This window comes from Halichoerus grypus, chromosome 13 (assembly GCF_964656455.1).
Source record: "Halichoerus grypus chromosome 13, mHalGry1.hap1.1, whole genome shotgun sequence".
Lineage (NCBI taxonomy): Eukaryota > Metazoa > Chordata > Mammalia > Carnivora > Phocidae > Halichoerus > Halichoerus grypus.
The window spans coordinates 84142484-84169665 of record NC_135724.1 but is presented as its reverse complement, the minus strand read 5'-3'; the positions used below and the strand labels follow the sequence as shown (position 1 = coordinate 84169665).

Below are 27182 nucleotides of genomic sequence, written 5' to 3'. Positions count from 1 at the left end.
AAGGAAAAGTAATTTCAGATTGAAGCGGCTCCCTTCGCCCCAGTAAGGGACTTTTGTTTCTAGCTTTGTAACTTGAGTGACAGCTCATTTGGGTTCCGTGGGGGCGGTCTTAATTACTCAAAGGCAAGAGAAGAGGGTTAGAGGAAGCAAGCAAGGACAGAAAGACTCTTCTTGCAGGAAAGTTTTCTAAAGAAAGCACTTAACACGAGGCCCAGAGACATTTCAATAAAAATTTATTGAAATTTCAATGTTTTAAAGAGAGGGGAAGAAATACAGAAAACCAAAGAACTCATCAACAATTATAACACAAAATATACCTTCATGAATTTTTGCCTTTAAACCATCTCTCAGCACCTGATTTGTGAACTGTGAATCTCTCTCTATAGGCACCAATTCAAAACACCATCAATATTGAAGACAGTAGTCAATTCCACTTCGTTTTGAAGAAATCAGACTAGCAAATACAAATACAAAAGAAAAATTAGAAAGTCAAACCACAGCCTCTGCACTCCCCACCCCCCCACCCCCCAAGCAATCTCAGAACCACACTTGGGGTGTTATATTTTAAGGAATTTAAGGTGAGCTGGGATGTGGCACCACCTCCCCAGTTTGGGGTGAAATAGGCCATGGCACTTTGCCCCACTCTTGGACACTAAAAAAAGAATTTTTTTTTTTTTTTTTTTTTTTTGCAGACAACTCTTTTGAAAGTGTGTTGGTGTCGGTGCAGAAAGTGTGTTTTCTAGTTTTAAAAGCGATCCTGTGACCTTGAAATAAAATTGATGAAAGGAAAACAATAACACAAAACCTGATAGCTGCGACCCTATTTACATAGAGCTATGTACAACGTCAATAAATTAAAGTTTAATTTTCCAAGCATTCATATTCCACCTATTTACAAGGGTTATCAAATAATTACATAAATACTTTGTCTAATAGTCTTGCTTCTTCTTTATTATTTTTCTTAAAACCTTGTTATTGCATATACAGGAAAGAGAAAGAACTGCCAAAGGAGGACATAAATCCTGCTACAGAGCTTAGATAAAATAAATTCATTTTTTGTGTTTTCCCCACCCCTTCCCTCTAAAACCTCCCCCTTGGGGTTGCCGACTGGAGGGTAGAGAAGGGCGGGGGAGAAAGGTGTGGGGTCATGTTCTTTTCTCTCTAAAAGCAAGCATTCAAAATAAAAACCACAAATACATTACTGTGGAACATGCAAGAAGAGACCTATAGCGGCTCTTAAAACATCACAAGAATATTAAAAAGACACAGATTTCCTTAATAGAGACCAAACAAGGATGGCAAGGACTTCCCTCCCCAAACAATGCTGCTCAGTAATTTATTTAGAACTGATATGCAAGTCACTATAAAGTTTTTAATCTTCACAAACAGAATCATGTTAATGTATTCATTTGTCCCCAGTATTTTTTTTTTTTTAATTTTGTTTTTGTTTCTACTTGACACGGTGAAGGAAAAAATATATAAATCTGCACTGGGGGAGAAGCCTTTCAACACCTCCCCTCCTGGTGGGCCTGGCTACCTTCTTCTTCCCACAGCTCCCAGACCAGCCTGGCTGGAGGTGCTCTGGCCATAAATGTTTTCACTCCCACCCCAATAGCTCAATGCAACAGACATTTCTGAGCCCCAGAATCTGAGCCAGATCCCGGATACATAAACCACGCCAAGAAGACAGGGCCTGTTTCTAGCATATTCTCTAGAGGGAGTCCGGCACCCCTTCCCAGACAGGACTGCACAAAGGGCCAACCCCACTGCACGCCCGTGGTTTATTTTACATCCAACAAAGTGCACTGCAGACTGGACTGGACTGGAATGAAGAGATTTTTTTTCTAGGGAGGGGTTTATGGGGACCCGCTGCGGGACCTGTCCGGCTTGGCTTCCAGGCCGCTGACCAACCGCTGGATGCTCTGCAGTTCGCTGGTGGCCGCCTCCTTCTCCGGGCAGAGTTTGGGCGACAAGGACACAGAGCTGGAGGAGAGCGTGGAGGAGCGGCTGTTGAGTTCCGAGCCTGAGTCCACGGCCACCGAGGCCGGGCTGGCGGCCAGCGCGGCGGCTTTGCCGTCCAGGGGCCCCGCGGCCGCCGCCATGGACGGCAGCGCGGTGGTGAGCAGGCTGCCGCTGTCCGGGACCGGCATGGGGATGGAGTACGGGCTGTAGCGCAGCCGCGGGCGCATGCTGTTCAGGTTGAGGAACGGGTGGCGGTGCACGGAGCTGGAGGCCGCGGCCGAAGACGCCGCCGCCGCCGCGGCCATGTACGTGTAGGGGTAAGGGAACAGGCTTCCGAAGGGCGACATGGCCAGGCCCTGCGGGAAGGGGAGGGGGCGTGGAGGGGGAGAGAAACGGAGGCAGTGAATCGGCCGAGCAGGGGCTGCGCGATGGGGAGGAGCCAACCTGGTCCGTCCATCTCCCCCCTCCCCACCCCCACCCCAACCCCACCACCTCCACCCTGGGGCCTCTGGCAAGCCATTCATCGCTTGCGGGGTGGGGTGGGGGCGGGGGAACACTCAAACATCCCTCTCTAGGTCCACTTGACTCCCTATGCCTCAGCTTGCTTATGGGGGGGAAAAACCCAGGGAAATACTAAATAGTTCATTTACTGATTGGGACTTTGGATATTAAACGAGCTAACCCCTGCCATGTGCTACACAGGACACCTGGCCAATAGAACTGCTAGAAATTCTCCCACTGGGGGTCAGCTGCTGCACCTGTGAAATGGGGCTGCAGTCCAGTCCAGCCACAAAGAAGGTAGCTGAGTGAAAACCACCACCGGGCATAAATTATGGGACATACATTTCTTTCATTCTTCCTCCCCCACCCCCAACACAGCCCTCCCACTCTAATTCCAGAAGTTTCTCAAATGAAAAAAAAATCCAGAGAAGATCCTTAAGCTAAAGGAAATGGGGGGTGGTGGGTGCAAAAGGCATTCGCTCTAGAGAGAGACAAAGAAAGCACCCAGCCTGATACACTGGTATTATAGGTGGAGAAACTGAGGTAGGCCCCAGGGGTGCAGGAAGTCCCTCAGTGGCAGAAGCAGAATTTAAAATGCAGGCACCCCAGCCTGGGCTAGTTCTCTGTCCCTTGTCTTGGGGTACCATTAATACTTGTGTGCCCAGGCAGCCCCTCGCCCACCTATCCGCTGCCCACCTAGAACAAGGTCTCCAGGAGGGGCTCACAGAGAGGAGAGCAACGGGAGAAGGCCAGAAGCCAACCCTGTTCTCAGTTCCCTCCTCCCCCCCAGAGGGGAGGACAACCCTGCTTCTTGGCTCAGAGAAGGGAGACGAATGTGCTCAGACAAAACAAAGGCAAGGGCGTGCAGAAAACCCCACAGGACCTTTTCGCCTGGTTCAGAGCGTTTCCAGCGGCCGGGGACTTCTCCCCGGCTGCCCTGCCCCCCAGCACAGCTGTCTGAACCACACAGAGGCTGCCAGGCCTGCCACAGCCGAAGCCTGCCCCTATCCTCTGACATCTCCCACACGGGCACAAACCGTTAACCCTTTGGGGGACAGGGGACAAGCTTCCCACTGGGAGGAAAGGGTCAAGACTCAACTCCCACCCAAGGACAGTCAGCACCCCTCCCCCGGCCTCGGTCTCCCTCTTGTCTGATTCCTGGTGGCTGGTTGGCTAGGAGCCAGTTCAGAGATAAGAGACATTCCCACTTTGAAGCTAAAATCAGAGACCCTGAAAAGGCCCTGGAGTCAGACCGCCTGGGGTTGAGTCTTTGCGGCACCACTTACCAGCTGTGTGACTTTGGTTAAGTTATTCAACATCTCTGGGCCTCCGCCACTTCATTTATAAAGTGGAGGTGACAACAGGGCCACTGAAGTCAGAACAGACCAAGTGCCACGTAAATGCTAGGGGTAGCTTCATGATCACTATTACTACCTAGCTACTCTACTAGAAACAGCCCTGACCTAAAAAAAAAGAAAATTTTTTTTTAAGCTTTTGGACGGAGTGTGAGGTTATGCTGAGTCAATGAGGTAACCCTTGACCTAGCAATTATTACTAGTACTCCCACCATTATTATTATTCAAAGCTCCCCGGGGAGGGGCACTGGGTGAGGGTCTGGGATCCCAGGGCTGGGAAACCAGAGCGAATGGAGAGGGGGTCTGGACCGCCCGGGGGAAGACCCCTCATTACCTGAGAGGCCAGGACGTGCTGCTGGAGGTGGAAAGGCAGGGTGGCCGCCGACGCCCCCGACAGTCCCTGCGCCGCGGCGGCCGAAGCCATGGCCGTGGAATCCAGGCCCGAGACGCCGGTGGAGGCCCCGGACACGGTGGCCAGCAGGGGCCCCATGCCCGCCGCCATGCTGGAGAAGGCGCCCCCCATGGCGAACTGGCCGGGGTGCAGGAAGAGCGGGTGCCCGTTGAAGAACTGCTGGCCGGCCAGGCCGGGGGCGAAGCCGAGGCCGGGCAGGGGGCCCTGGCCCAGGTGCGCGGCGGCGGCGGCCGCGTCCGTCTGCACCGTGAGCGGCGCGAAGGCCTCCTTGCCCGGCAGCGCGCGCCCCTCCTCGGCCTTGGCCGTGGCCGCGCCCTCGCGGCCCGGGCTCCGGCGCTCCTCGGCGCCCAGGCCGCGGGTGCTGGACGAGATGGTGGCCGGGCTGTGGCGCGAGTCGGGCGACGCCTTGTCCAGCCGCCCGCTGTCCCGGGGCCGGCCGCCGGGCTCGGCGGCGAAGAGGTGCGCCTTGACCGCGGGGCTGCCCTTGTCGCGGCACGGCTCCTCCGACGTGGTGGTGGAGATCTTGGCCGCGTCGCAGGCCTCGGGGCCGTGCTCCTCTTTGCTGTCGGCCTCGGCGTCGCTCTCACCCTCGCTGGGACACAGATCTACCATAGGAGGGGCACAAAAGCCAAGGGGAAGGGCGTGAGCTGAAATCTGGGCCAGTGGAACTCCAGCTCGGCCGTCTACAAGCTGTGTGGTTCCCCGGGAACGCCCCTTAACCCCTCTGTGCCTCAGTTTTCTCATCTGCAAAGTGGGAGTGATGATACCTCACAACTTTAGTGGGATGTGTCAATAAGCTAAGAATGAATGAATTTAAAATATTTAGATAGAACTGAACCCCTTCTCCCACTGACCCCCTGCCCCAAATCCCTAGTGGATTTTACTATTTTTTTACAATCATCCATTGAGCTCCTACTGTGTCAGACAAAGCCCTTCCCCACTCCGTTGCATTTACTTTTTTTTTTTTTTTTAATAAAATTAAACTCATCCTAAAACTCACTTTGGGAACACCTAGTTACTATCCAGACTTAGTTCAGTTGAGTGACCAAGATTAACACCTTCCACAAAATTGCCAATTCTTTCAGAAGGATTTGTTTGAACCCTGGCATCCGAATGGGCAGGGGCAGAAATGGACAGCCTCCCCCATCACACACACTCAGCGGAGCCTCCTGTTTGCCCCTGTCCCCGCGGACAGAGGTGGGAGCAGCCCGCTCACTGCCCAGAGACAATCACAGATTCTCTTTCGCTGTCACCACACCCTCTGTGGGTGTCCTACCAGGAAAAAAAAAAAAAAAAAAGGATCCTATTTTATGTGTAAAGTTTAAAGGGATTGAAGTCATAATGGACTTCCATTTTAATTCACTTAAAAACAGGTTTCTTCCCGTTGAGAGAGAGAGAATGCGTGTCTTTCCAAATAAACAGTACTTGGCTCTTTAAACACGGGAACTAACTGGGGATTTGAACCATCTTGTCCCCTCCCACTCCCCCCACCCTCCCTTCTCAGATCCCCACCGCTCCGGCTTCTCTCCCAGTGCCCATTGCTGCTCTATGGCTGGCTGTTTTCTCAGCCACCTTCCCTGTTCCAGGTGGCAGAGAATCCCTTGCCTCTCCCCGCCCCTCCCCCCCAACACATTTTAATCTAGAGCTAAAAGATAGTAAAAAGTCAGCAGTTGCTTGGTTGGAGAGAGTTGAGGGACAGAGACAGAGAGAAGTGCTCCATGCAAGTTTTCAAGGCTGGCTCCACCGAGAAGGAACATGCAGACACCCCACCCTCAGCCAAATCGAGGTTTGGGGGGAGGGGTTCTGAGCTCTCCTTTATACAACTTCGGGAGGGGGACACACCTGGCCACCCTGTTTGAACTCTGGCTCCTGCTTAGGGGCTTCTGGAAGCATCTGACGTTTTTTTGAAGGGCAGGTTCCCTGGTGGGTGCCCCGTCCCCCCAACTCCAGAGACCTGGAGTGGAGAAATCAGAGGTGACCAGGCCTACCTTTGAGGTTCGACGTCCCTACAGTGGACACGGCTGGAGACGAGGACTGAGCAAAGCAGTTGAAGGCTGCCTGTTCGCTGGAGGACTCATCTGAGGTGCCATTCTCCTTTTTGTGTCTGTCATCGAACACCCTCATGGACTGCAGGGTGAGCTGTTTTCTGTGGCAGAAGCCCACACCCAGCGTTACAGAACGGGACATACATTTCCCCTCTTGCCTGCCTCACCCTCTCCAAAGAGGCGTGCGCACACACAACCTCATCCAGCCCACCACCCACGGACAACACAACTGAGTTCTCTGAAACCTGCTTGCCCCAAGGCAGCCACAGAGACCCAAGCATGGTTCTCGACCCTTTAACTAGGCTGAAGAGTGTGGCACGGGGCTGGGGGGTGGTGTTGGAGGAAGGAGGCTTCAGGACCCGGGGCTCGTTAGGGAAAGGGCATGGGCCAGAGACAGCTAAGCAGCCGGCCCTACAGGAGGAGGGGACCTGGGTGCCCAAACTGGTGGACACGAACAGCCTACACACCCCCGACTGGTTGCTAAGACTGGGAGGAAGTTGCTTCTTTCATGGTGCACTTTAATTGTTTTACCAACACACTAATTAATCGTAACCGGAGTAAAAAAAAAAAAAAAATCCACTTAGATGTTAGAAATTATTTTATAATGCTCACCCCCACCCCGCAAGGGCATAGGTTAAAGATTTGGACTGATTTGCTGGATTTTAGAAATTCTTGGAAAAGCTGGTAGGGGAGGGGAGAGCGTCTTCCCTATACTATCCAGCTGTCTGCTTCATGCAAAATGATACATCTGCCCATGAAGGAGGGAGCCACAGATTTCTCAAGGGGCCTCAGTTCTGTCTGATGGTATTTGCAAGACAAGATTGCAAAAATTCCAAAGTGTTTTGTGAATGGTTCAGTCCTTTCCTGGGACCTGCCCGGGATGAACCTCAATTAATTAGGAATTAATAGGCATCTGTATATAATCTGTTATCCCTGACACTTTTCTTTCCAGACAAAAATGGTGTGGCCTAGTTCATCTCCTTTAAGGTAACTTGTAGGAGGTAGAAAAAGTACAGGGTCCTGAGGTCCACAAGCAGGTGGCAGGGAGGCAGTCAATTTTATTTTCCACCCTCTTCCCCCCAACTTCTTAATAGAAGTGCCTGCATCCCACTTCTAATAGCTGAGATTTGGGCCCTAGAAAAGTGATTCTCCAAATTATCTGAGAAAGTAATACCAAGTGTCTCCGCTCACCTTTTTTCTCTCCTGCCATTTCCAGTGTCCCGGAAACCTTTTGCAAAAGGGTTGTTGTCTATTTTTAGCTGAGTTATCTAGAGGAGGAGACACAAGCAAGAAAGAGACATTGGCCTCATTTTCTAGAATGCTCTGGGGGTGTTTCCCCCCTCAACTCTGTCTACTAGAAATCTGACTGCCAAAAGAAGTCAGCAGGTTATGCCAGGTTTAAGAGAAAGGGAGAGGACCTCACAGTGTCAGTCAGAGGGCAGTGAGAGAAAAATCCAAAGAACTGTACCAATGACTTGCATCTCTCAGAGGAAGCCAAACCAGGGATTCCAGACTGAAATTAGACTGTCTGGGAAATGCCTCCTTCTGTTCTGTAGGCAGCCTTCAGAGCTTGCGTTTAGAAATGGAGAGACTGTCAAAAGCTGTCAAAAGGGACAACCTGTAGATCTTAAAATTGTGCTTTCATTTTTTTTACATAGTGCAGTTAATCATTACATATGTTATGGCATTATTTCCTACCCCCAAACACACACACACACACACACACACCCCTTACAGCATACACTCCAACCTTTTCTGTGAATCTAATGAAATGATTTATGGGGTTTTCGCTACCCTTGTGCCAGAGTGGGTTTGATTTTTTTGCTGGGTCTTGTGGGGTGGGGGGAGGGTTGAGGAATTACAATATTGACAATTACAGATGTCAAAGGACTGAATGACCACTGGAAACATTTGTTTTCATTTATATACTCTGCCACCGCCATTAGGTTGGAGAAGGCCTCTGGCCTCTTCGTCTGATCAAAAATGGTACATTTTATTATTACATTAACGGCTTACATTCACAGGGTTCTGGGTCTAGAGGGAGCATGCATTTTGCACGCTGGGGCAAAATGCCATAGTATGTCATTTTTCAAATCCCTTCCCTTTAAGGGGAAAAAAAAAAATTATACAGAGTTCCCCAGAGGTGGGAAAAGGGCCCCTTGGTTGGATTCTTGTTTCTTGGCATAAACTCCCGTATGCAAGATTGCAGGAAGAGGAGGTCCTGGAGTCTCAGTCTCCGGATTAAGAAAACATACCTGAACACCCCAAGGGCCAGCCAGAGGACCCACCCACGGTGACAGTGAGTTCAAAATGCAAGGTGTTGTCAGGTAAGCTGGACTCTCCCTGAGGTAAGAAGAGCAGGGGTCCTCAGTTGCTCCCCACCCACATAACTGCCTGCAAACAGCCACGCTGGGAACTGGTGAATCAGCAAGAGTCACTTTCTCCGTGTCTCTCTGTGCACATGCCCATGACCTTCAGGCCACCATAACTTTATATACCAGGTGCTGCCTGTTGGTCTATCTGGGGGTACCCCTAACCCCGGGCCTGAGGCCCAAGGGAGGAAAAACCTTCAAATGAACTGATTTTGACTTTGGTCATCTCATCTCAAAAGCCTCAGACAACTCGATTAGCATGACCCTGTGATCAGAGAAGGTTTTTCCACACACACACACACACATACACACACACTCTCTCTCACACACACACACACACACCATAAAAAACACAGCAGCATAAAAGGTAATAAAAACCAGACCAGCTACTCAGGATTTCTGGCTAGGGGAGAAAAGCTGCTCTCCAATGGGATTCTCCTCCCAAGATCCCCAATGGCTTTTGCCTTCAATTTTTAGCTGGTTCCTTTAGAACCTGGAACCTGATTTTTGATCCTTCATCCTAGAGGAGAAGAGGCTGAGCCTCCAAACAAGAGAAAGGCCCAAGTGGGGAAGTGGCTGTGAGCACAGTTATAGGAGTCAAGTTAGTCTGGCATCTTTTCTCTCCGTGTCGGATTCCTAGCTGGTCAAGTTTTTGTTTTGCTTTGTTCTGTTTTTTTCTGTTTTGTTTTGTTTTGTTTTGTTTTCCCCTGCCTCTGTGACGTGCCAGACCCCCTTTCCCCAAAAGCTCCACAGAAGGGTCAAATCACAGAAGAAAAACTCAAGACTCCCATCCCTAATCTTTTCTAACTTTCTCCACCTCACCCGGAGCGGCCTGAAGGTGGGAGGGAAAAGTATAGCCATTAAAAAGAAAAGCGCCTTTGGTTACCTTATCGTTCTGGTATGCCGTCACAGCGATGAATTCGGTTTCGGGGAACAAGTAAGTCCGAAATGTACTATAGGGAAGTTTCAAGATGTCATTGGCTCTCACAATGTGGAACCGAGGCTGGTATTTGTGCATGGAGTTCAATATTGTCTGCGGGGGGTGGGGGGGGAGGGGGGGAGGTGGAGGGGAGCAGGGAGAAGGGGAGACACATAAAAAAAAAAAAGATTTAGTGGGACCAATGGGACCTCAGGACCCCTGCCAGGCTGACGTCTACCCCACCGAAGGGTACCACGCTTATGCCGAGCCCACCTCCTCTCCTCGGAGTACCTCTTTGGGTACATTCCGCTCCACAGATATCCTCTTCTGGAGAATCCAAATTGCTCCTCAATTTCCAAAGGGTCCCCCCACCCTCACCACCTAAGGTCCGTTCGTACCTTGAACCCTAGCCTACCTGAGTACCAAAACTATAATTCCCCTGCCACGTTGCGTGATCACTTGGGAAGGCCAAAGTCTTAAAAGATAGAGAAAAACATGCATTTTAATTTACAAAATGATTCAGTCCTTTAAGTGCCCACTAATTGACGAGCCCAATCCACTTAAAGCCCTGAAAGGTTGAACTCTAGAGAGGAATATTTATGCCTTAATCAAATCAAGGGCTTCAAAGGCGATCCGCGCCCGCTTGAAGATACTTCCGTGCCATTCACGTCTTCCTGGGCCTAATCTTTCTGCTGATTCCTCGCTTATCACTCGGCTTTATTTGTTGAAATGTTGGGGAGAGGTAAGGGCAGGGGGCAAAAGGTGTTTTGCTTGACTTTTATAAGCAATTCTGGTCTCCTAAAAGTTGCTAAGGACTCCCCCACTGAATCCATATATACACTCCCAACACAGAGACACACAGACACACACACACACACAGTTTTTATCCTGGAGAGCTCAGCCTCATTTCTAGTAAACCTGACTTTCACCTCAGCCCCATATTCTTTTTTCACAGAAGAAAGAAATCTCTCAAAAAATGCATTCACCCCCTTTAACCAATGTAGCCAAGCCTCTGAACCTTAAAACTCCCACAAGAAATAATACGGCTGGTTTCAAAACAGAAGTATGATAGCTCAGAACCAATCCCTGGCGCACACATAACTTTAAAAATTGATTTTGTATCTTAACGATTGGTTTTTATCTTCACTGTCAGCCATTTACCAAGATCTGGGATTGCCACAGAACGTGAGCGGTTAGTGTTTTGGCCCCTCAATTTTTTTTTTTTTTTTGAGAACGCCAGGCCTTCCATTATCCGAAGAGAAACACCCCGGAATCCTCTTGTTTCGGATTCAAAAACTTTGCTATGCTTAGCAACAGAGAGCAAGGGAGAAGCCTGAGCAGAAACTGGTGATTTTTGCAAGGAGAGGATAAGTACTGCCTTCCCTAGGGTGAAGAAAGAGGAAATTTTACTGACGGGAGCCGTGTAACTTACAAATCCGTGTTTGTCCGAAATGTTGTTGGTGAGTTTCAGTTTGTGGAAAGTGACAACTTTGGACATCCACTGTTCCCCGGTTGCAGGGCTGTCTGGGTGAATGTACATTCTCTTTGGCATTTCAGGGTCAGCCTTACCCGCCACCATCCACCGAGAATTATGAAATTTATATCGACAGTCATCAGCAGCTATAATGTCCATCAACAAGATATACTTGGCTTTTTTATCCAGCCCAGAACATCTTACTTTAAATGGAGGAAACATTCGCCTACAATTGGAGGGAAGAGAAAAGAAGAAAGAAAAAGAAATCACTCAGACTCTTGGCTTTGATTCCCTATTTACCCTGAAATACTTAAATCAAATTTAGAACTTTTCTATTGTGATTGACTGATGGGCTTTGGTGTGAGAGCCACTGAGTGCAAAATCCTATTCTTTCACGGCCCAAGCATTACATATGCTCAGTTTCTCTAACGGGAAGTGTTCCCAAGGTTCAAACAAGTGAATATTGCACTACAGTTCTTTGCAGCGTCTAATACTTTCTCTACAATTTTTTCCTCTTGTAGGACTTCACAGATGGCCCTCTTTACAGAGAAATTCTTGCCTGTGCTCTTCCCTTTGAGTGTCTACTTCTAAACTGCTTGGGGTAGGATTTTAGTAAAGTGGGGTCAGTCAAGGCTAGAATTTTCCACCATTCCATTGATGAGAAAATGTTAGGAAATAAACCTCCACCCTCCCTGCTACGGAACAGGAATCCCGTGGCTGGCGAAATGAAACTGGCCTTCAGTGAGTTCTCAAAACGAATTTTGTAGTTTGGGCTGGACTCCTGGGCCTGATAACCGATCTGCCTCGCACGCCTGCTAACCGCGTTTCTCCTCTGGCTCAGGCTGGTCCCAAACTGCAAGATTGTACCACCAAACTGCCTTTTATTTCTCAGGAGTGTTGGCATTCTAGAGCCTTGACTTAAAAGGAAGCACTTCGCTGTGAAACTGAGGAAATGTCTTCTGGGTTTGAGGATTTTCTGCCAAAACTTTGGCCTCGTTTAGCTAGGAAAGACACAGAAAGCTCAAGACATCAAGAGAGGGATTTTCTTTTTATTATTCCAATGTTACGCCTTCATAGATGTCAAGGCCATAAAAAAAAAATCAGTGATTTTAAGTGACAGGCAGGTTTCGGTCAGGCAAGGACCTTTTGAAAATTATGTAAAATATGGTTGATAAGATTCACACGTAAAAAAGCAGTATGTGTCTCTCCACTGGCTCCTTGGATCTGCAAACATAATCTTAATTATCCAAAATTGCCTCAACTCTCCCTCGGATTACAGACACGTGAATCAGTGTGGACAAACAAACCCAAATGCCCTCCAATTTCTCTGTGACCCTGCCAGAGGCAAGCTCAGACCCCCCTGCAGACCCAGAGGCTAGGGTGGAGGGGCAAAAAGGGCAAGTGGATAGCTAGTGTCAGATCTCCCACGACCACACAAAAGAAAAGGGCGTAAAGTTGTTCTCACTGGGAACAAAACGAAACAAACGAAACAGAACATCAACAAAGGCGTAAGGATGGAAAGGTTTGCAACAGTGAATTTCCTGCAGTGGGGTGGTTTTCTTTCTTCCTGCGGAGGTGTCTGTGCTCCCTGGAAAAATTCTAGCCTGTAGGGAAACCAGGATGCAGAGCTAGGTAGGAGAAAGTACCCCCTGCAGACGCCCAGGTAAGCTGAAATTTCCTGCCATAGAAGCAGGGCCCGGGAATGTCTGTACACAGTTCCAGGGGAACTTAAAAGTTTTTCTCTAAGCCCAAATTAACTGTTCTGGGAAGAGATAAAAAGGGGGGGGGTGTAAAAAAACCCTCCAATAGTTTGGGGGGAGGAGGCCCTGCCACTTGCTTACCTTCCCGACTTGGTAATGACCATCTCGGTGCCCCGCTTGTGGAACTGATCCCAAAGTTCTTTGGCCTCGAGGTGCACCTTGGGGTCATCCTCCACCTCTTCTTCGGGCTCCATGGTCTTCAGAGGCCTCAGATGCGCCTGGGGCCCCAGGGACGAGAAAGGGATGCCGGTCTCGGCCGCCCCCACCAATTGATCCATGATCGGCTTGGCCAGGGCGCCCGGCAGAGAGAGCGCCGCCGCGCCGTTGGGAGGCAGCGTCAGCGCGGGGAAGAAGGGCGGCTGGTGACCCAGCACCGCGCTCATGGCGAAGTCCGGCGCCCGGTGAGGTAGGAACGGATGGTAGGCCATGCTTGTCCCAGGAATGACCGGATCTCTCATGGAGAGGCTCATCCACTCCAGGCGGGGCGCTGGGCTCCAGCCGGGGACAAGTCCGCAGCTGCTGTTTGGTTTTGTTTTTGGTTTTTCAGCAGCACATAGTTTGGAAAGGAAAAAAAGAAAGAAAGAAAGAAAGAAAGAAAGGGGGGGGGAATCACCACTCGAGCACCCTAGGGAAAGGGGAGGAAAGAGTCTTTTGGGGAGGGGGGATGCCGCTTTTAAAGAGGGCAAGGCGAGAAATCAGGAGACATAGTCGCTTGGGTGACTGTCCTTGTGCCTTGCGTTTTTTTTAAAAAGCCGCTCCTGGAAGTCGGTTTCACCGGCGAGAGGAGCGAGCAGGGTCTCACCCGCGCCCGAGCCCCGCCGCTTCGCCGGAAGAGACACCGCAGCCCCCGGTCCCGGGAATCGCTCCCCGGCCCCCAGTTCTTTGTTGCAAATGCGAACGGCTCCGCTCGGAGACTTTTTACCTTTTCTTCTCCTTCTTCTTCCCCGCCCCCCTGTCTGTCTTCCTCTCCCTCTTTCTCGCTGGAGGCGTCTGCAGTTGCGCTAGACCAGGCTTCACCAGCGAGCGAGAGAGCGGAAAAGTCTCTCGCCTTAAAAAGAAACAACAACAACAACAAAAAACAACTCTCTGATTTAAGCCCTGTTCTACCAGCGCTATCAAAACTTGAACTGCAAACTGGCTTCCGTTCGCCCTCCTCCTCCTTCCTCTGCTCCGAGCCTCCGGAGGGTGTCTGGGTTGCAATCCGAGTCTTGCCGTGCTCTCCTCCCGCGCCTGTCTTCCTTGTCCTAAAACGTGAGCGAAATCGCTTCCTAAATCTGCGTCCAGACGCGCAGGGCAGGGAGGATTTAGTGGGGGGGAATGAAAAGGGGAGAGGGGGAGAGAGAGAGAGAGAAACAGAGAGGAGAGAGAGGGACGGAGTGGGAGAGGGAGCGCGAGGAGAGGGAGGGAGCGAGAGCGAGCGAGCGAGAGCTCCGCGCCACCCTCCTCCGCCTCTAGAATTCCCCGGGCGTCTGCTCGGCGGCTCTAGAAGGTCGGGCTCTGCTGTGGGCTGCGGGGAGCCGGAGGCCTCTTGATTGGCTCTTTGACGCTTTCGGACCAATTGTGTTGCTGCATAGGCGTGGTTTTCACAGGTCGAGTGCTGGGGGATAGAGCCGAGTTATAAAAGGAAGGTGTCGGAAACTGTAACGTCGCAGCGCCGCATCGGTACTACTGCCTGTCCTGTGAATATGTCAACATGATCAGAGGGAGGGCGGGGAGCCACTGGGGAGCGCGCGCAGAGTCGCCTCTAGGTGGCTTATCGAGAGATCGCCGCAGCCCCTGAGCTCGCTCGCCTGCGCTGGCTCAGCCCACGTCTGAAATGCCTCAGTCATCCAGCCGGGGATCGAGGGAGGAGGCAGGGCCCGGGAGGAAGGGGGAGGAGGAGGGAGCGAGCGCGCCGGGCCAGGAAGGCGGAGAGCGCGCCGGGCGCCGGGCAGGGGCGCTCGCTTCTCGCGCGCTCGGCTCGCCTCTCGTCTCCGGGCCGCCGCCGCCGTTTCTCTGTGCGGCTCACCCGCTCCCCGCGGCCCCGGGAGGGCCAGGCGGACGGCCGAGTGCCCCGCGAGCTGCCATTCCGCCGCCGGGCGCCACAGAAGGCGGCAGCGGCGGAGAGGCGAGCGCCGAGACTCCGGCCTTGCGCGCTCTCCAGCCCCACGTGGAGCCAAGCTCCGCCCGGCCGCCGCTGCAGGGCTCCCGAGCTCGGGTGGCTCTCGGCGCCGGGCTCCCGGCATCCGGGCTCGTGGGCTCCCGGGCATACGTGGGCCGGGGGCTCCCTCTGGCCCGGGCCCCACCCGAGACTGTGGGCGGAGACCCAGACAGCCCGGCAGTCCTGCGCGCGGACACGCGCGGGCACCCTGGGACCCAGCCACCCGCGGGAAAACACGTACACGCAAACACGTACACGGCCTGCGCCGCCGGCCCTGGTGGCGCTCCCCGGGGGAGGCGGACTCGGGGTTTTTGGGTTTTTTTTTTTTCGAAATGCATTTACCAGCCCTTTTAAGTCTTGTCTAATATCTGAATCCGGGCTCCCCGAGAGTTCCGCCTGAATGTGTGCGTGAGTGTGGAGCAGAGAATGGAGACCCGGACAGAAGGAGCGCCGCGAGGGACTAGGTTCTGGGCCTGCCCCCGCGGAGCCGCTGCCCTCACCTCGCCGGGCCGCGGGCGAGCTGGGAGGGGGAGGCGCGCCCTCCTTGTATAATCTCCAGGCGTCGCACTTATCTCTCCGTGCACCCGGGGACTTATCTCACCAGAAGTCGGGGGTGAATTTGTAGAACAAACCGTGATACGCCCCCACCCCAGGGGCGAGGTGACTGTTCCAGTTCAGGTAGGGTGGGGGCGTCAGCGAGGGTGCAGGGGTGGGAGGGAGGGAACTTACGAAATCAGACCTGTCGCCGAATTGATATCTGTTACCGCAGGTCCCTGTCTGGGTCAGAGGATTCCCCAAACCCACATTTCTCGCTTTTGCGGAGGGGAGGGGGGCAGTGAGTTGGGCCGTCCCTGCTTAGATGGAGGGAAATCTTGAGGGAGAATGTTCTTTTACCCTTCCTGAGTTGAGAGCTGCCTCGAGTGGAAAGGAAAGGAGAAAGGGCTGGTTTCGGGGCCTAGGGGGTTAAGAAACCCAGGGCTTGGGATATGTGTGTGTGTGTCTGCGTAGACAGTCAGAACCATCCTCTCTTAGTTTGCCTTGTGGACCCCCAGGCCCCCAGCCCCCAGACTCCGAAATGGGAGCAAGTGGAGGGTGAAAATGCACTTCTTTTGTGGGTCAACCGCCTCGAGATAGGGGCGGAACTTTTGAGGCGACAAGCTTTTCCAGCCTCGCATTTTTGACGCACATGGTTAAGAGCGCTTGGCGCCAGCGCAGAGAATTCCCTAAAGTCACCAGAGAGAATGGAGTGGTTCTTCGAACTCCGTCTGGCTCGCCATCTCGCCCCTTTCTTTCCCTTTCGGCCTGTCTTTCTCTGGCGTCCTCTCGGGGTCTCTCTGCCGGTGGTTGAGAAGAGAGAAAGGGGGAGAGAGAAGCAAGAGGCGGTAGGGGCCCAGGGTGTCGGCTCACTTCGGCACCCCCCCCCCCCCACCTCCCGCGTCCCTTAGCGGCCGGATCCTGGAGGGTGCAAGAGGCCAGGCCTTCCCCCTCCTTACGCCGTCCACCGAGGTCACCGCAGGGTTTCACGAGTCTCTGGAGGCCCACACCCACCCCCTCCCCCACGTTGCTCGCCGCCTGAGCCCGCGGGCAGCGCCGCGGCGCTTTCAGGAGCGGCCCCAAATCCCCGCGATCAGGTTTTGCTTGCACTCGCCAGCCAATCTCTGCCCGGCCGCTGGGAGTAGAAGGAAAGCAGTTCTGCTGGCACAACGTGACTGACCCCCCTCCTCACTCTCTCGGTGCCCCAAGCGTCCAGATGCTCGGGAGAGACATTTCCACCAGGGCCTCGGCGTCCTGGCCTCCCTACAGTCTTGGACGTGGGAAGGGAGCTTGCTAATTTTACTTGTAAATATCTCGACTTGCCTTTGGCCCCAGAGTGGACCGAGCGGGATCTCTGGCCCTCACACCGCCCCCTCCCTCAAATGCCTATTTTTGCCCCCAGCTCTAACTTAACCCTGGGGTCACCCTAGTTGCCACTTCATATCCCCACTCCCATTCTTGCTCGCAAGGGGTGGGGGGGGGTGGAGAAGAGAGGAAAGTTTGCGGGGTCTGATTCGAAAATGTCCACGTCTTGCTAATGGTCTGCAAACTTCCGCCAATTATGACCGACCTCCCAGACTCGGCCCCAGGAGGCTCGTATTCTGCAGGGAGGCCGCGGCAACTTGGGATCAAAAGCGGGAAGGTGCGAACTCCTCTTTGTCTTTGCTGGGCCGTCGCGCCCCCCTCCCGGTGGGTGATAAACCCACTCTGGCGCCGGCCGTGCGCTGGGTGATTAATTTGCGAACAAACAAAAGCGGCCTGGTGGCCATCGCATTCGGGTGAAACACTGGCCAGCGCCTTCTGGAGACTTGCGCCAGGCCTGGCAGCCCGGGGAACGCGCAAGGCTAGCGCGCCCCCGGCCCGCGGCTTTGGGCCCCAGGCGCGGGGTCTACACGGCCTTCTCTCTCCCTCTCTCTGTTTGCAGACCCCCTCGATAGTCTCTCTCTCCCCGCCTCGCGCTCAACAAAAGACATTCGGGAAACACTGAATGAGTCTGCCCCTCCGCTGAGTCTGAGGAGCGGTGCTTTAAGGGCGGGAGAAAGGAGCAGGGGGGCTGAAGTTTGGATCGCAGGGGACCCAGGGAACTTCTGATGGCCCCCAGATATTCCCCGCACCTTTTTGCAGGCCTGATTTTTTTTTTTTTAATTAAACCCACCTCTCCGTATCTGTAATGCCTGCAGTTTTTAAGGCCAAGCTCTGTGTGTGTGTGTGTGTGTGTGTGTGTGTGTGTGTGTGTGTGCAGATGGTAAAGTGGGGAAGGCTTAGAGGAACCTCAGAACAAATTTCCTATACACACACACAAATGCGGAACCAAGCCACTGCCCAGGCCACGGACGCAGCGGAAAAGCTAGCCTTGCCAGAGATCGTCCAGGAAGCCTCTGCTGGATCCTACTTTTCCCTATGGCACCGCCCGCCTCAAACTATAAAGGGGACCAACCGACCCTTTGGTGACCGAATGCTGTTTATCTGCAGTTTACAAAAAAGGGGGGGAGACGGGGGGAAAGGATGGTGGGTAGGCGGGGTGGTTTACTTTGGCAAGTTTGCTGTAAATATTCTCTTCAGCATGTGTGAGGTCTGGCGAGGGACTATTACACGCTTATTCCCTCTTAAACTTTCACCCCCGTTTGCCGCGGAGCTTTTTTCAGTCCGAGGTGTCGCTAAATTGGAAACTCTGTTGACATAAGGACATCCCTGTTTCTCCAGGGGTCTGAGGCCTAATTAAGAAGTTTCCTACGGTGGTCGGTCAATATGTAAACTTTTACTGGGGAGGGGCTCTCTGGTCGCTTGGCAGTGTAGGGAGGGCTCCCTGTTTCTGCTCAACCCCCCCCCCCACTTTGGATCTAGGCTTTTTTTTTCCTTTTTAATTGACCAGCTTTGAAACTAAGTGTCTGCTTTAGGGCTCCTATCCTCCTCCGCTCTCCATTCTGCTAACTGGGGATTTGATTTTCTTACCCGGATCCCAGGGAATCTGCTCCCCCACCCACCCAGTGCCTGGCTTACTGTTTGTGATTCCTCCTGAGAAATGCTGCTAGCACCCCCCTCCCCACATTAGCACTCTGGTGCTACCCCAAACCTTGACTCTGCTACATGCAGTTATGGACCCAGTGGAGGATCTCTGCACAGACCAGGGAAGCTAGATTTTCCTCCTGGAGCTTTGCATTCACTGCACACACACCCCCCACCCCAAGCTTGCTTTAAGAGCTCAGTTCCTCCCTGGCCAGGAGGCTGCAAGATCCTTCAGTTTGATGGAGAATTAGCCTCCCTATCTTTCCTCCCTCTGGGGTAGGTACAAGCCTCTTGGTTGGACCAGACAGAGCACCCATTTTTTGTTTCTTCTTCTCCTTCTCCTTCTTCTTCTTTTCTCTTCTCTTTTTCTTCCTTCCTTCCTTCCTTTCTCCCCTTCCTTCCTCCCTCCCTCCCTCCCTCCCTCCCTCCCTTCCTTCCTTCCTCCCTCCCTTCCTTCCTTCTCTCTCTCTCTCTCTCTCTTTTTGTTGGTGTCCCTGTCTCTCTGTTCATCTTTCAGGACTGTGTGACTATAGATCCATGTGATCTTTCTTGCTGTGTTTCCTTGAACTTTCTCTTCTCTCCCTTGCATCTGTCTTGTTCTTTTTGTTTCCCCTTCTTGTCTGTCTCTACCACCCGCAACCCCCCCCACCCCCCCCCCCGCCTTTAACTTCTCTTGTTCCTTCTGTTTCTGATTTACTCTCGTTCCCACTCTTTCTGCCTCTTCTTTCCCCCTTTCTGGTTTCTCTGGCTTTCTTGGCCCTCTCTGAATTCTCTTCTGCTTTTCTGGATTTCTGGATTGCCTCTGTATCCCCTCCCTACCCCCCCATCTTTGTCAGTAACCGAGACAGGCTGGAGCTAGCCGGCACCTCCCCCTTGTGCCCTTGGCTAGGAAGAAGATAAGGTGTCCTGAGAGATAGAAATGGGTTTGGGCCCATTTGTGTAGGTTGGAAGTATCCCCTTCTCCTTTTGGGATCCCCAAAGTCAGCCTCCCCCGCCCCAGGATCTCTCCCCCTCCCTTTCTATCTCCTTTCGAAGGCAGGAGCCCAGGGTGAGAGGAGGCTACCCTAAAGCCTTGGCTCCTAGTCCCCGCCTTGCCCCAGCAGCACAGGGCTTTCCTGTAGGGCACATTTCCCTGTCCTCTGACAGCCCTCTAAATTATTGATCAGGGCGATTCAGTGCAAGAGTCTGAAGCGTGTGTGTGTGTGTGTGTGTGTGTGTGTGTGAGAGAGAGAGAGAGAGAGAGAGAGAGAGAGAAAAGATTGTCAAAGTTGTCTAGCTTGGGGAAGCAGTATTTTTAGTACGGAGGCTCACTTTGGCGCCAGTTGGTTTATGCTGTTTCTAGAGCATCATCCGTTATTCGCTTAATCCATGCTTATCATACCTCCTTTTAATGTAAATATGGTTTTGGCAGAAACAAAATGGAAAGATTTCACCCTCTGCATTATTCTTATTAGCACCTACCTTTCATCAAAGCCGATCGCCCTGGAAAATGGCAAATTTGTACATGGCTAGTGATTTAGATAAGTTGGAAGGGAAACAAGGGGGGGGGGATAAGGAGTGTGTGTGTGTCTGGGAAGAGTGCCTTTTATACATCTGTGAAGGGTTTCTCTCTCTCTGTCTCTCTCTCAGGAAAAGGAACTAATTGTGGTTTCCTAATTTCAAACCAATCTACATCTTCAATGTTCTCTTTGTGTGTTTTACCCAATTACTTAAAAAAAAATAACGCATGGACTTTTCTTAGTCCAGCAGAAATGAATTCATGAGGAAGAGGCCGGGGAATTTTTCCTTCCGTCTTATCTGACCCAGAATCAGCAAGACGCAGGCCAGAGCTGGATTGGCCCTCAGGCACTTTGACCACCCAACACCTTTGTTTATTCAACATCCTCTTTCCAGATTTTCAGTCCAGACAGGTAAGGGTGTCATTGGTCCCTTGGCGATTAATGCCAGGAATCTGGCTTGTGGAGTGGGGGTCTAAGGGACAGAATCCTTTAAAAAGGTGGAGGAAAAATACAACGGTACACTCTCCAATTCCCGACGGTAGATTGGGGGGTTTCTTCTGACGGGGAGAACTGACTGCCATGGTTCCCTGCTCCTCCCCGTTTTTATGCACCGGTGATGTTACTTGGTGCCAGGGCGTGGGGGGCAGTGGGGCCTCGCCCTCTGAGAGCAGCCGGGGCCAGGGAACAGGGAGGTGTGTCAGTGAGGGGGGCATGGCTAATGACATTCTGCTACTGTCAGGAAGGTTGACAGGGCCAAGAAAGATCGGCTCCTCCAAATCAGCTGAACTAACTGTCCCCTCCTAGCCACAGACACGTTTTCTCAATTGGAGCACAATATCCATTACTAGTTCCCGTACTGGGTTTCAATTAAAGAGGGTGAGAGCAGAGAGGGAAGGCAGGAGATAAATGAAAGAGAACAGTGGACACAGAAGGGGTGTGTGTGTGTGTGTGTGTGTGTGTGTGTGTGTGTGTGTGTGTAGCCGCTCCTTGCCATACGTAGAGCCAAAGTGATGTTTTCATGTCTCCCCAGCCCAGGAGCAGATAACACCCTCAGAGAGTCTTTCATATCCAGTGAAGCCCCCCAGATGTAGCTGTCCCTGGGGGATCTATGGCTTTGAGGAGGGGTTTGCCTTCCCTCTGTGCACATGGGGTTTCAAGGACTGGAGGGGTCTGAGCATTTAAGGTTCCAAGTCTTACTGTCACATTGAAAGCTGCTAAAACCCCTTCTCCCTTGTACAATCCTATGGAAAATGGAATTCTGTGGTTCTCTGGCATGCCTGGCAGGTAACGGGGACTCTGAAACCTGCTGCTAAGGCTAGGGTGTGAGCCCTAGATTCAAGATCCTGACTGCAGGCCTGGCCTGTCCCTGAGCGGCTGCACGCCCAGGGAAACTTCTCTGGCCAAACTGGCTCCTCACAATGTGGAACCAAGCTCCAGCCCCTCCACCACTCTGTCTTCTGTGATCATTGACCCTGGACCAGGGCCACTCAGAAAATGGGTGTTGGGGAGGCGGAGGCATCGCTGAACCCCAGCGTCAGTCTTCATTACCTGACAATCTGGGTAGCCACGGCCTCCACCTCAAAAAGAAACTTGAGGCCTCCACAGTGTGTCTTTAAGTCGGAGGTGACTTGCTCCCAAAGGAATCATCCCTGTCTCCAAAGAGTACACAGCAAATCCTGCATGAGTCGTGTACAATATCCAGGGAGCTATGGGGGGGGGGGGGCTGGAGGGATTGTTCTCTGTCTCCCAACCTGAGCTCCAGGTTTGGGTGACAGTGTGACCTTGGTGACCCCAAAAGCCTTTAAATGTCTCCAGCTTGGGGTCGGAATACCTGAGAGTTAGAGAAGTCTCTCTTTACTTTTTAAAATCGTATTTATTTTTAAGAGGAAGAAGAGCGAGGTAGAGACACACACACACACATACATAGAAAGAGGGAATGTTTGGAATTGTCCAAGCGCTTTTCCTAAGAGTTGCTTTAGCTGGCGCCCAGACCTCAGTTCATTTCATCTCCAAGCCAAATATTAAAAATCCTTCTGGCAGGCGGGCGGGAGGGCAGAGAGGAGCGGCCTTCCAGATCCAGGAAACTTCCCTGGCAACGTCCTTTCCAACTTTCCCTTGGAGAGGGAAAACTTGCGCCCCCCACCCCCACCCCACCCCCGTTAGGGAGGGTGAGGCAGCGACAGCCCAGAGCGCCCCATCAGGTCCTCTCGGCGATGGATTCCGCCCCGGGGTGCCTCCCCTGCCATCGCACCCGCCTTACCCGGGTTCCAAATACGGAAGCTGTACGTGCTCGGTGCGGCTCCAGGCCTCGCCCAGCGCGGAACCCGAGGAGACGCTCGCCGCCTCCGATTACACCGCACCCGGCGGTGGCGGGGTCGAGGCTCGGGTCCGGCCCGGCCCGCCGCACCGGCCCGCGGGGGAGCAAAGGGGGGGGTCCCCCGCACAGGCTGGGCTGCCCCCGGCGAGGAGGTCCGGCAGGCCCGGGAGTTGCCGGATCGCGCACCCCGGCTCCCTGCGCGGGTTACCTGCTCTCCCTCCGCAGCTCCCGGGGCGGCGCGCGCGGGCTCCGGGTGCGAGCGCAGAAAGCGCGCGGGGCGGTCCGCGGAACGCAGGCCTTTCCTCTTCGAGAGCTCACACTAGGGATAGCGGGGTTCGGTGAGGAGCACCTCCACCCCGCCCCAACACCCAGCGCCCGAGTGGCCTTTTTACCGCAGTGATTCCCATCTCCCCCTCCACTCCTGCTTGCAAAGGACAAATCCGGGATGGTTAGTAAAGACCTTTAGCGCAGGGGGTGCGGGGGTTCCCCCCAAATAAAGGAGAAATGTAGCCCTCTCGGGCTCTCATACTGGATGGAAAAACAATTGCAAGGAGTTGGCCTCCTGGGGAGGAAAAACAAGGCCACCGCGCTGAGTCCGGGGAGAATCTTCGTGTACAAAGAGAGGGTGGGGTGCGAGGGAGCGTTCTCCGCTCCCACCGCTGGGGTGTGTTTTTACATGTTTTCTTAACAGCAAGTTCTATAAACAGGTCAGCCCTACACTGCCAGCCCAGGGAGGTGGAGGCTGTGTCTGGCTACGCGTGCAGACGCCCCTTTCCTGCTCGCCCCCCTACAAGCCAAACGCGCTGGGGGCAAGGCCGGGGAGGGGGAGCGCTGCCCCCCACTTCTGACTTGGAGGCTACAGTTGCTTTTGAAATAGCTCCTCTTGTCTTCAGACGGTAAAATATGAGTTCCCCACATGTCTGACTCTGGTCTTCTGGTACCTCAAGCAGGGTTTGTGTAGTGGCGGGGGGGGGGGGGGGGGGGCTGCTCTAATTACCTCTGCGCTGAGTGGGGGTGGGGCGGGGGGATTCTCTCTTTTCAGCCCGGCGCTGCTGGGGTGCCGGGGCGCATTATTAAACCCAGACGCTCCGTCCAGGAATTGGGGCCATGAGGAAAAGATTTACAATTAAGCCAATTGGGGCCGAATACAGCCATCCAAGTTTGCAGGTGTAAATAATGCCTTGCCTTTTTTTTTTTTTTTTACCCTTTCCAAGCGACTTTATTTCACCGCTGCCCCCACCCCTCCAAGATTCTAGTCCTTTAGAGGAAAGTAGGGAGGAGGAAGACCGGTGGGCCAGAGTTAGGATTTTGCTATTAGACAAGTTAAAATATGATGTTGCGCTCACTTTTATGTCCTCGTATAGTGCCGTGAATAACCAGGACAACTCCTCTGTTCATTTCTCCGTCTAGAATTGGAGAATTGTTGGAGTCACTGAAAGGCCTTTTGAGTGTGGGTTATGATTTATTTTTTATTTTTTTTTATTTTTAGGGAATAAGACAGATTTTAATAACAGGGATATTGGAGTTGAATTATTATAAACTTTTTTAGTTGGAGAGATTAGGTGAAGGAGAGGTAAGGAGCCAAAGAAATCCCCTGTAGTTGGGATATCAGAAGATTGCCCCAAACCGAATCTGGAGGAGAGGAGGGCCTGGCTTTCTGAGCTTTCTAGGGCTTCATTTTAGATCTCCCTAATGTTTGGGGAGCTTGCTGAGCCATGTATGGGCCCAACTTAAAGGCTATATTCCACTGCATTATTTAAATGTAATAGAATATGCGTGTGTGGTTCCAAAATGTCCTATGTGGGTACAAGTGTGTACATATGGACATTCCAAGTAGCCCCAAATATGAAATTAAATCTCAGATTAAAAAATGCATTGCAATCACACCCCACGGGCACACTCCCATTTGATCAATATAGACAGAGTTAAATTCGTTTTGCAGCTCCGCAGCTACTCCTTTTCTCTCTGAGCAATAAAGTCTGCCTGTTACAAATTACCAGGGAATTGGAGAATATGTCCCCCCTCCACACACACACACTGTTGTTCGGTATTCTTAGTCTTGCACTAACCCGCTCAATAATATATGTAATATGTGTGTACACAGGCACTTTTCCAAAAAATTAGCGATAACATTCTGGGTGTATGAAGAATGGTGTTTTTCTCCCTCTGCATTTAGGATTCGGTGTGCGGTAAACTGCCCCTCTGGACACTCATCTTGGGGGGGGTGGACGCCCACGGGGATCGCGGGGAGGAGGTTTTCTAGGCTGGGTTGCATGCAAGGGCAGGGAGTCAGAGCGCCTGACTCTAACCAGGATAAGGTCATAGGCGTAGAATTAGGGAGGCAGGACTTAACACGTCCGTTCGCAACGAAGGGCGAGCAGGAGTCACCCAGCCCGGGATGAAACTCCCTGAGCCGCCACAGGAAGGTTTCCAGGCGATGGCGGTGCAAACACCCTTTTAATTTTTTCTCGTTCCTTCTTTTCTTTCTGCTCGCCTTGAAAAAAATTCCCTGTCCAGCGCATATGTTGGGCATAAATAAAAGGGGGAGGGTGGTGTTGAACGCCGGGTGAACCCGAATTAGCCTCAAGCAGCGCGGGAAGTACGTGGGGAGGCATAAGAGATGGATGTGCCCTCATCTGGTTCGGGGGGGCAGGTGGGTGGAGGAAGGGACTGCTTCCCCCTTGGAAACCTGCGCTCCTCGCTTCTGGAGAAGCGCGCCCGGAACCTCTGCGGAGGGTGCCCCTGCCGTGTCGCCGCTGGATGGCGCTCGGGGGAGACGCGGCGGCGGCCAGCCGACCTCTGAGGGCCCCGCAGAGCTTGAGCCAATCTCCACCGACGCGCGCGGGGTTGGGACCTCAGTTTTGAGCTTCCGCAGAGGCAGTTCCGGATGCACCAGGAGGCCAAGGCTGTTCCTGGAGGCTGGGGCGGGAGAGGGTCACTCACAGTCTTCCAAACCTGGAAGCTGGGTGCAGAGAGGCTAGGCTAGACCCGGGGTGTGGGGGAAGGTGGTTCTCAGCGCAAACTGGCGCCTCATTTCTTAGGCGCCGTCTCTACTAGCTCTTGTTTACCGGGAAAGGTGTGTATGCGGGACGGGGGGTCTGGAAAGGACGGCCAGATAGGTGTGGAGATGCAAAACGGGTACACGGTTTGCAGAACCTCACAGTCCCGCGTCCCCTTTTGCAAAGGCCAACCCGGTGCTCCCCCGGTCTGGACATGCTTGGTTGAAGTCGGAGGGGCTGGTCTTACCAGCCTGAATTGTACCTGGAATTGGGAATGTCAGGGTTGGAGTTGCACCCCGATGTAATGGAGCCCTCATTTGGAAGTGTCTCTGAAGGCGCGGAAGACCTCTTGCGCAGCCAAAGGAGGAGCTGTGGCTACAGTATTGGGAAGAATAAATTCATCCAGCACTTGTTGAGCGCTTACTGTGTACCAGGCACTGCGTTAGACTTTATGATCTGGTCAAAGTTACTTAAAGAGCTAGAAAGAGAGAGAGAAAAAATCAACCATAACCAAAGAGGTTTATTGGCCACATGGTCCAGCTAGGAGAGTCTAATATTAGGTCTCTACTTTGTAAGCTCCTAGAAGGAGAAGACTGACTCATCCTATGTCCAACTCCGATCACAGATCACAGTGCTTGGCAACTAATAAGTGCTCAGTGAATAATCTTTTAATAGAGGAATAAAAGTCAACGAAGAAGGGGAGAAGGACTAAAGGGGCTTCTCCGTGCATCTGGAAACAAATGACTGCTCCCAAAGTGCATTTTTAGAAAAACAGCATCAAACCTATTAGATGTTCCTCAAACAGATTCTGATATGTAAAGCGAAACAGTGAAAGGGTGGTAGTGGGAAGAGAAGGTCATCCCACAAATATCGACTGAGGGGCTTCTTGGTCCAGGTTTCCTGCTAAGCGCTGGAGACACTGGGTCCTGGCTGGCTTGATGCTCATTGTCCTGAGCCTTATTCACTGTGATGAGTATATATACATGTACATTTCCATTTTAAAGATGAGGAAAGTCGAGGCCCAGGAAGGGTGGGGTGGGAGAGGGCTTCCATTCAAGGTCTCAGGCAGGAAGGCCAAATTCAGGCCAGCCTCAGCTTTTCTGCCTGCTGGGGAAGGTAGGGGCAGGTGGTTTTCTGCTTTTGGGAAGAGGCAGCAGCGACGGGGAGCCCTGAAAATCTCATTGCGGGCTCCCAGCAGTTTTCAGGAGTAAGGAGTCTACACACCATCGAGGCTTCGCAAAGAACTTCCCCAGATCTGCTCCCCACGCTCTGAGCCCAGGGCTGTGCTGAAGGATCTAACCTCTAGACTCTTCCATCCGTTTCTACCAGGCAGCGCCTATATCTTGTCTAGCTAGGGCTGGACAGTGTTGTCGCTCTTCACGGACAGAGGACTGTGGGACAGATAGCTAGGGAGTCTGACCTAAGGTCACATTTGCTAAAAAGTGACAGCAAAGAAACCCTTACAACCCCTTCCCTGCCAGGATTTTATGCTTCTGGGCAGACCCCCCCTCCTCCTTAGTACCCCAATGACCAGCGCAGTCTGGTACATTCAGTGTGTTCATCAAGTGTTTGTTGATTGAATAAACTAATCCTTCTTTGTTTTTTTGTTTTCAATATAGCACAGAACAACAACAACAAAAAAATGAAACGATGATCAAATAAAGGGGAGTGAGGTGAGAAGCTCGGTTTCCCATTGCGCTGCCTGGGCGTGGGGCCGGCTTGGGTCACCGGCGCGTTCTGGCGCAGCAGGGCCGCTTCCCACTAGCTTTACAAAGACGGCTGTGATTTCCTTGCGTTTTTATTTTAGTCCTAGACTTCGTTCGGTTGATCGATGAAGGAGACAAGTTGACCCACCGTGAGGTCAGTACAATCGATGAGGTCCCCACA

General features: G+C 52.5%; 1 protein-coding gene and 1 long non-coding RNA gene across 4 annotated transcripts; one reads left to right on the top strand and one right to left on the bottom strand.

Moving 5' to 3' along the window:
• Positions 1–216: 216 nt before the first annotated feature.
• TBX3 (T-box transcription factor 3) lies at positions 217–14573 on the bottom strand. Of its 2 annotated transcripts, XM_036118404.2 has the most exons (8): positions 12882–14573; positions 10999–11266; positions 9982–10041; positions 9534–9680; positions 7467–7543; positions 6219–6376; positions 4153–4835; positions 217–2318 (listed from the first exon to the last, which is right to left on the bottom strand). In XM_036118404.2, exons 1-8 carry the CDS (start codon positions 13268–13270, stop codon positions 1857–1859), a joined length of 2244 nt encoding a protein of 747 aa, XP_035974297.1. In that variant the 5' UTR covers positions 13271–14573; the 3' UTR covers positions 217–1856. The 2 variants fall into 2 exon arrangements, with proteins under 2 accessions (XP_035974297.1, XP_035974298.1); XM_036118405.2 differs by lacking the exon at positions 9982–10041 and having other exon boundaries at positions 12882–14569.
• Positions 12166–27073, top strand: LOC118552141 (uncharacterized). 2 transcript variants are annotated; one of them, XR_004925374.2, is made up of 3 exons: positions 12166–12703; positions 20222–20390; positions 26915–27073. It is a non-coding gene; the product is annotated as an uncharacterized LOC118552141 (long non-coding RNA). The 2 variants fall into 2 exon arrangements; XR_013443500.1 differs by lacking the exon at positions 12166–12703 and adding an exon at positions 13987–14051.
• Positions 27074–27182: the final 109 nt, after the last annotated feature.

Bases quoted from the DNA above. Each gene is read 5' to 3' on its own strand.
- TBX3 (XM_036118404.2), bottom strand. From the start codon at position 13,270: ATGAGCCTCTCCATGAGAGATCCGGTCATTCCTGGGACAAGCATGGCC. The intron at 7,544-9,533 runs GTAACCAAAGGC...CTCCTCCTCTAG, and splicing joins CGGCATACCAGAACGATAAG to ATAACTCAGCTAAAAATAGA. The intron at 2,319-4,152 runs GTAATGAGGGGT...CCCTTCCCGCAG, and splicing joins AGCACGTCCTGGCCTCTCAG to GGCCTGGCCATGTCGCCCTT.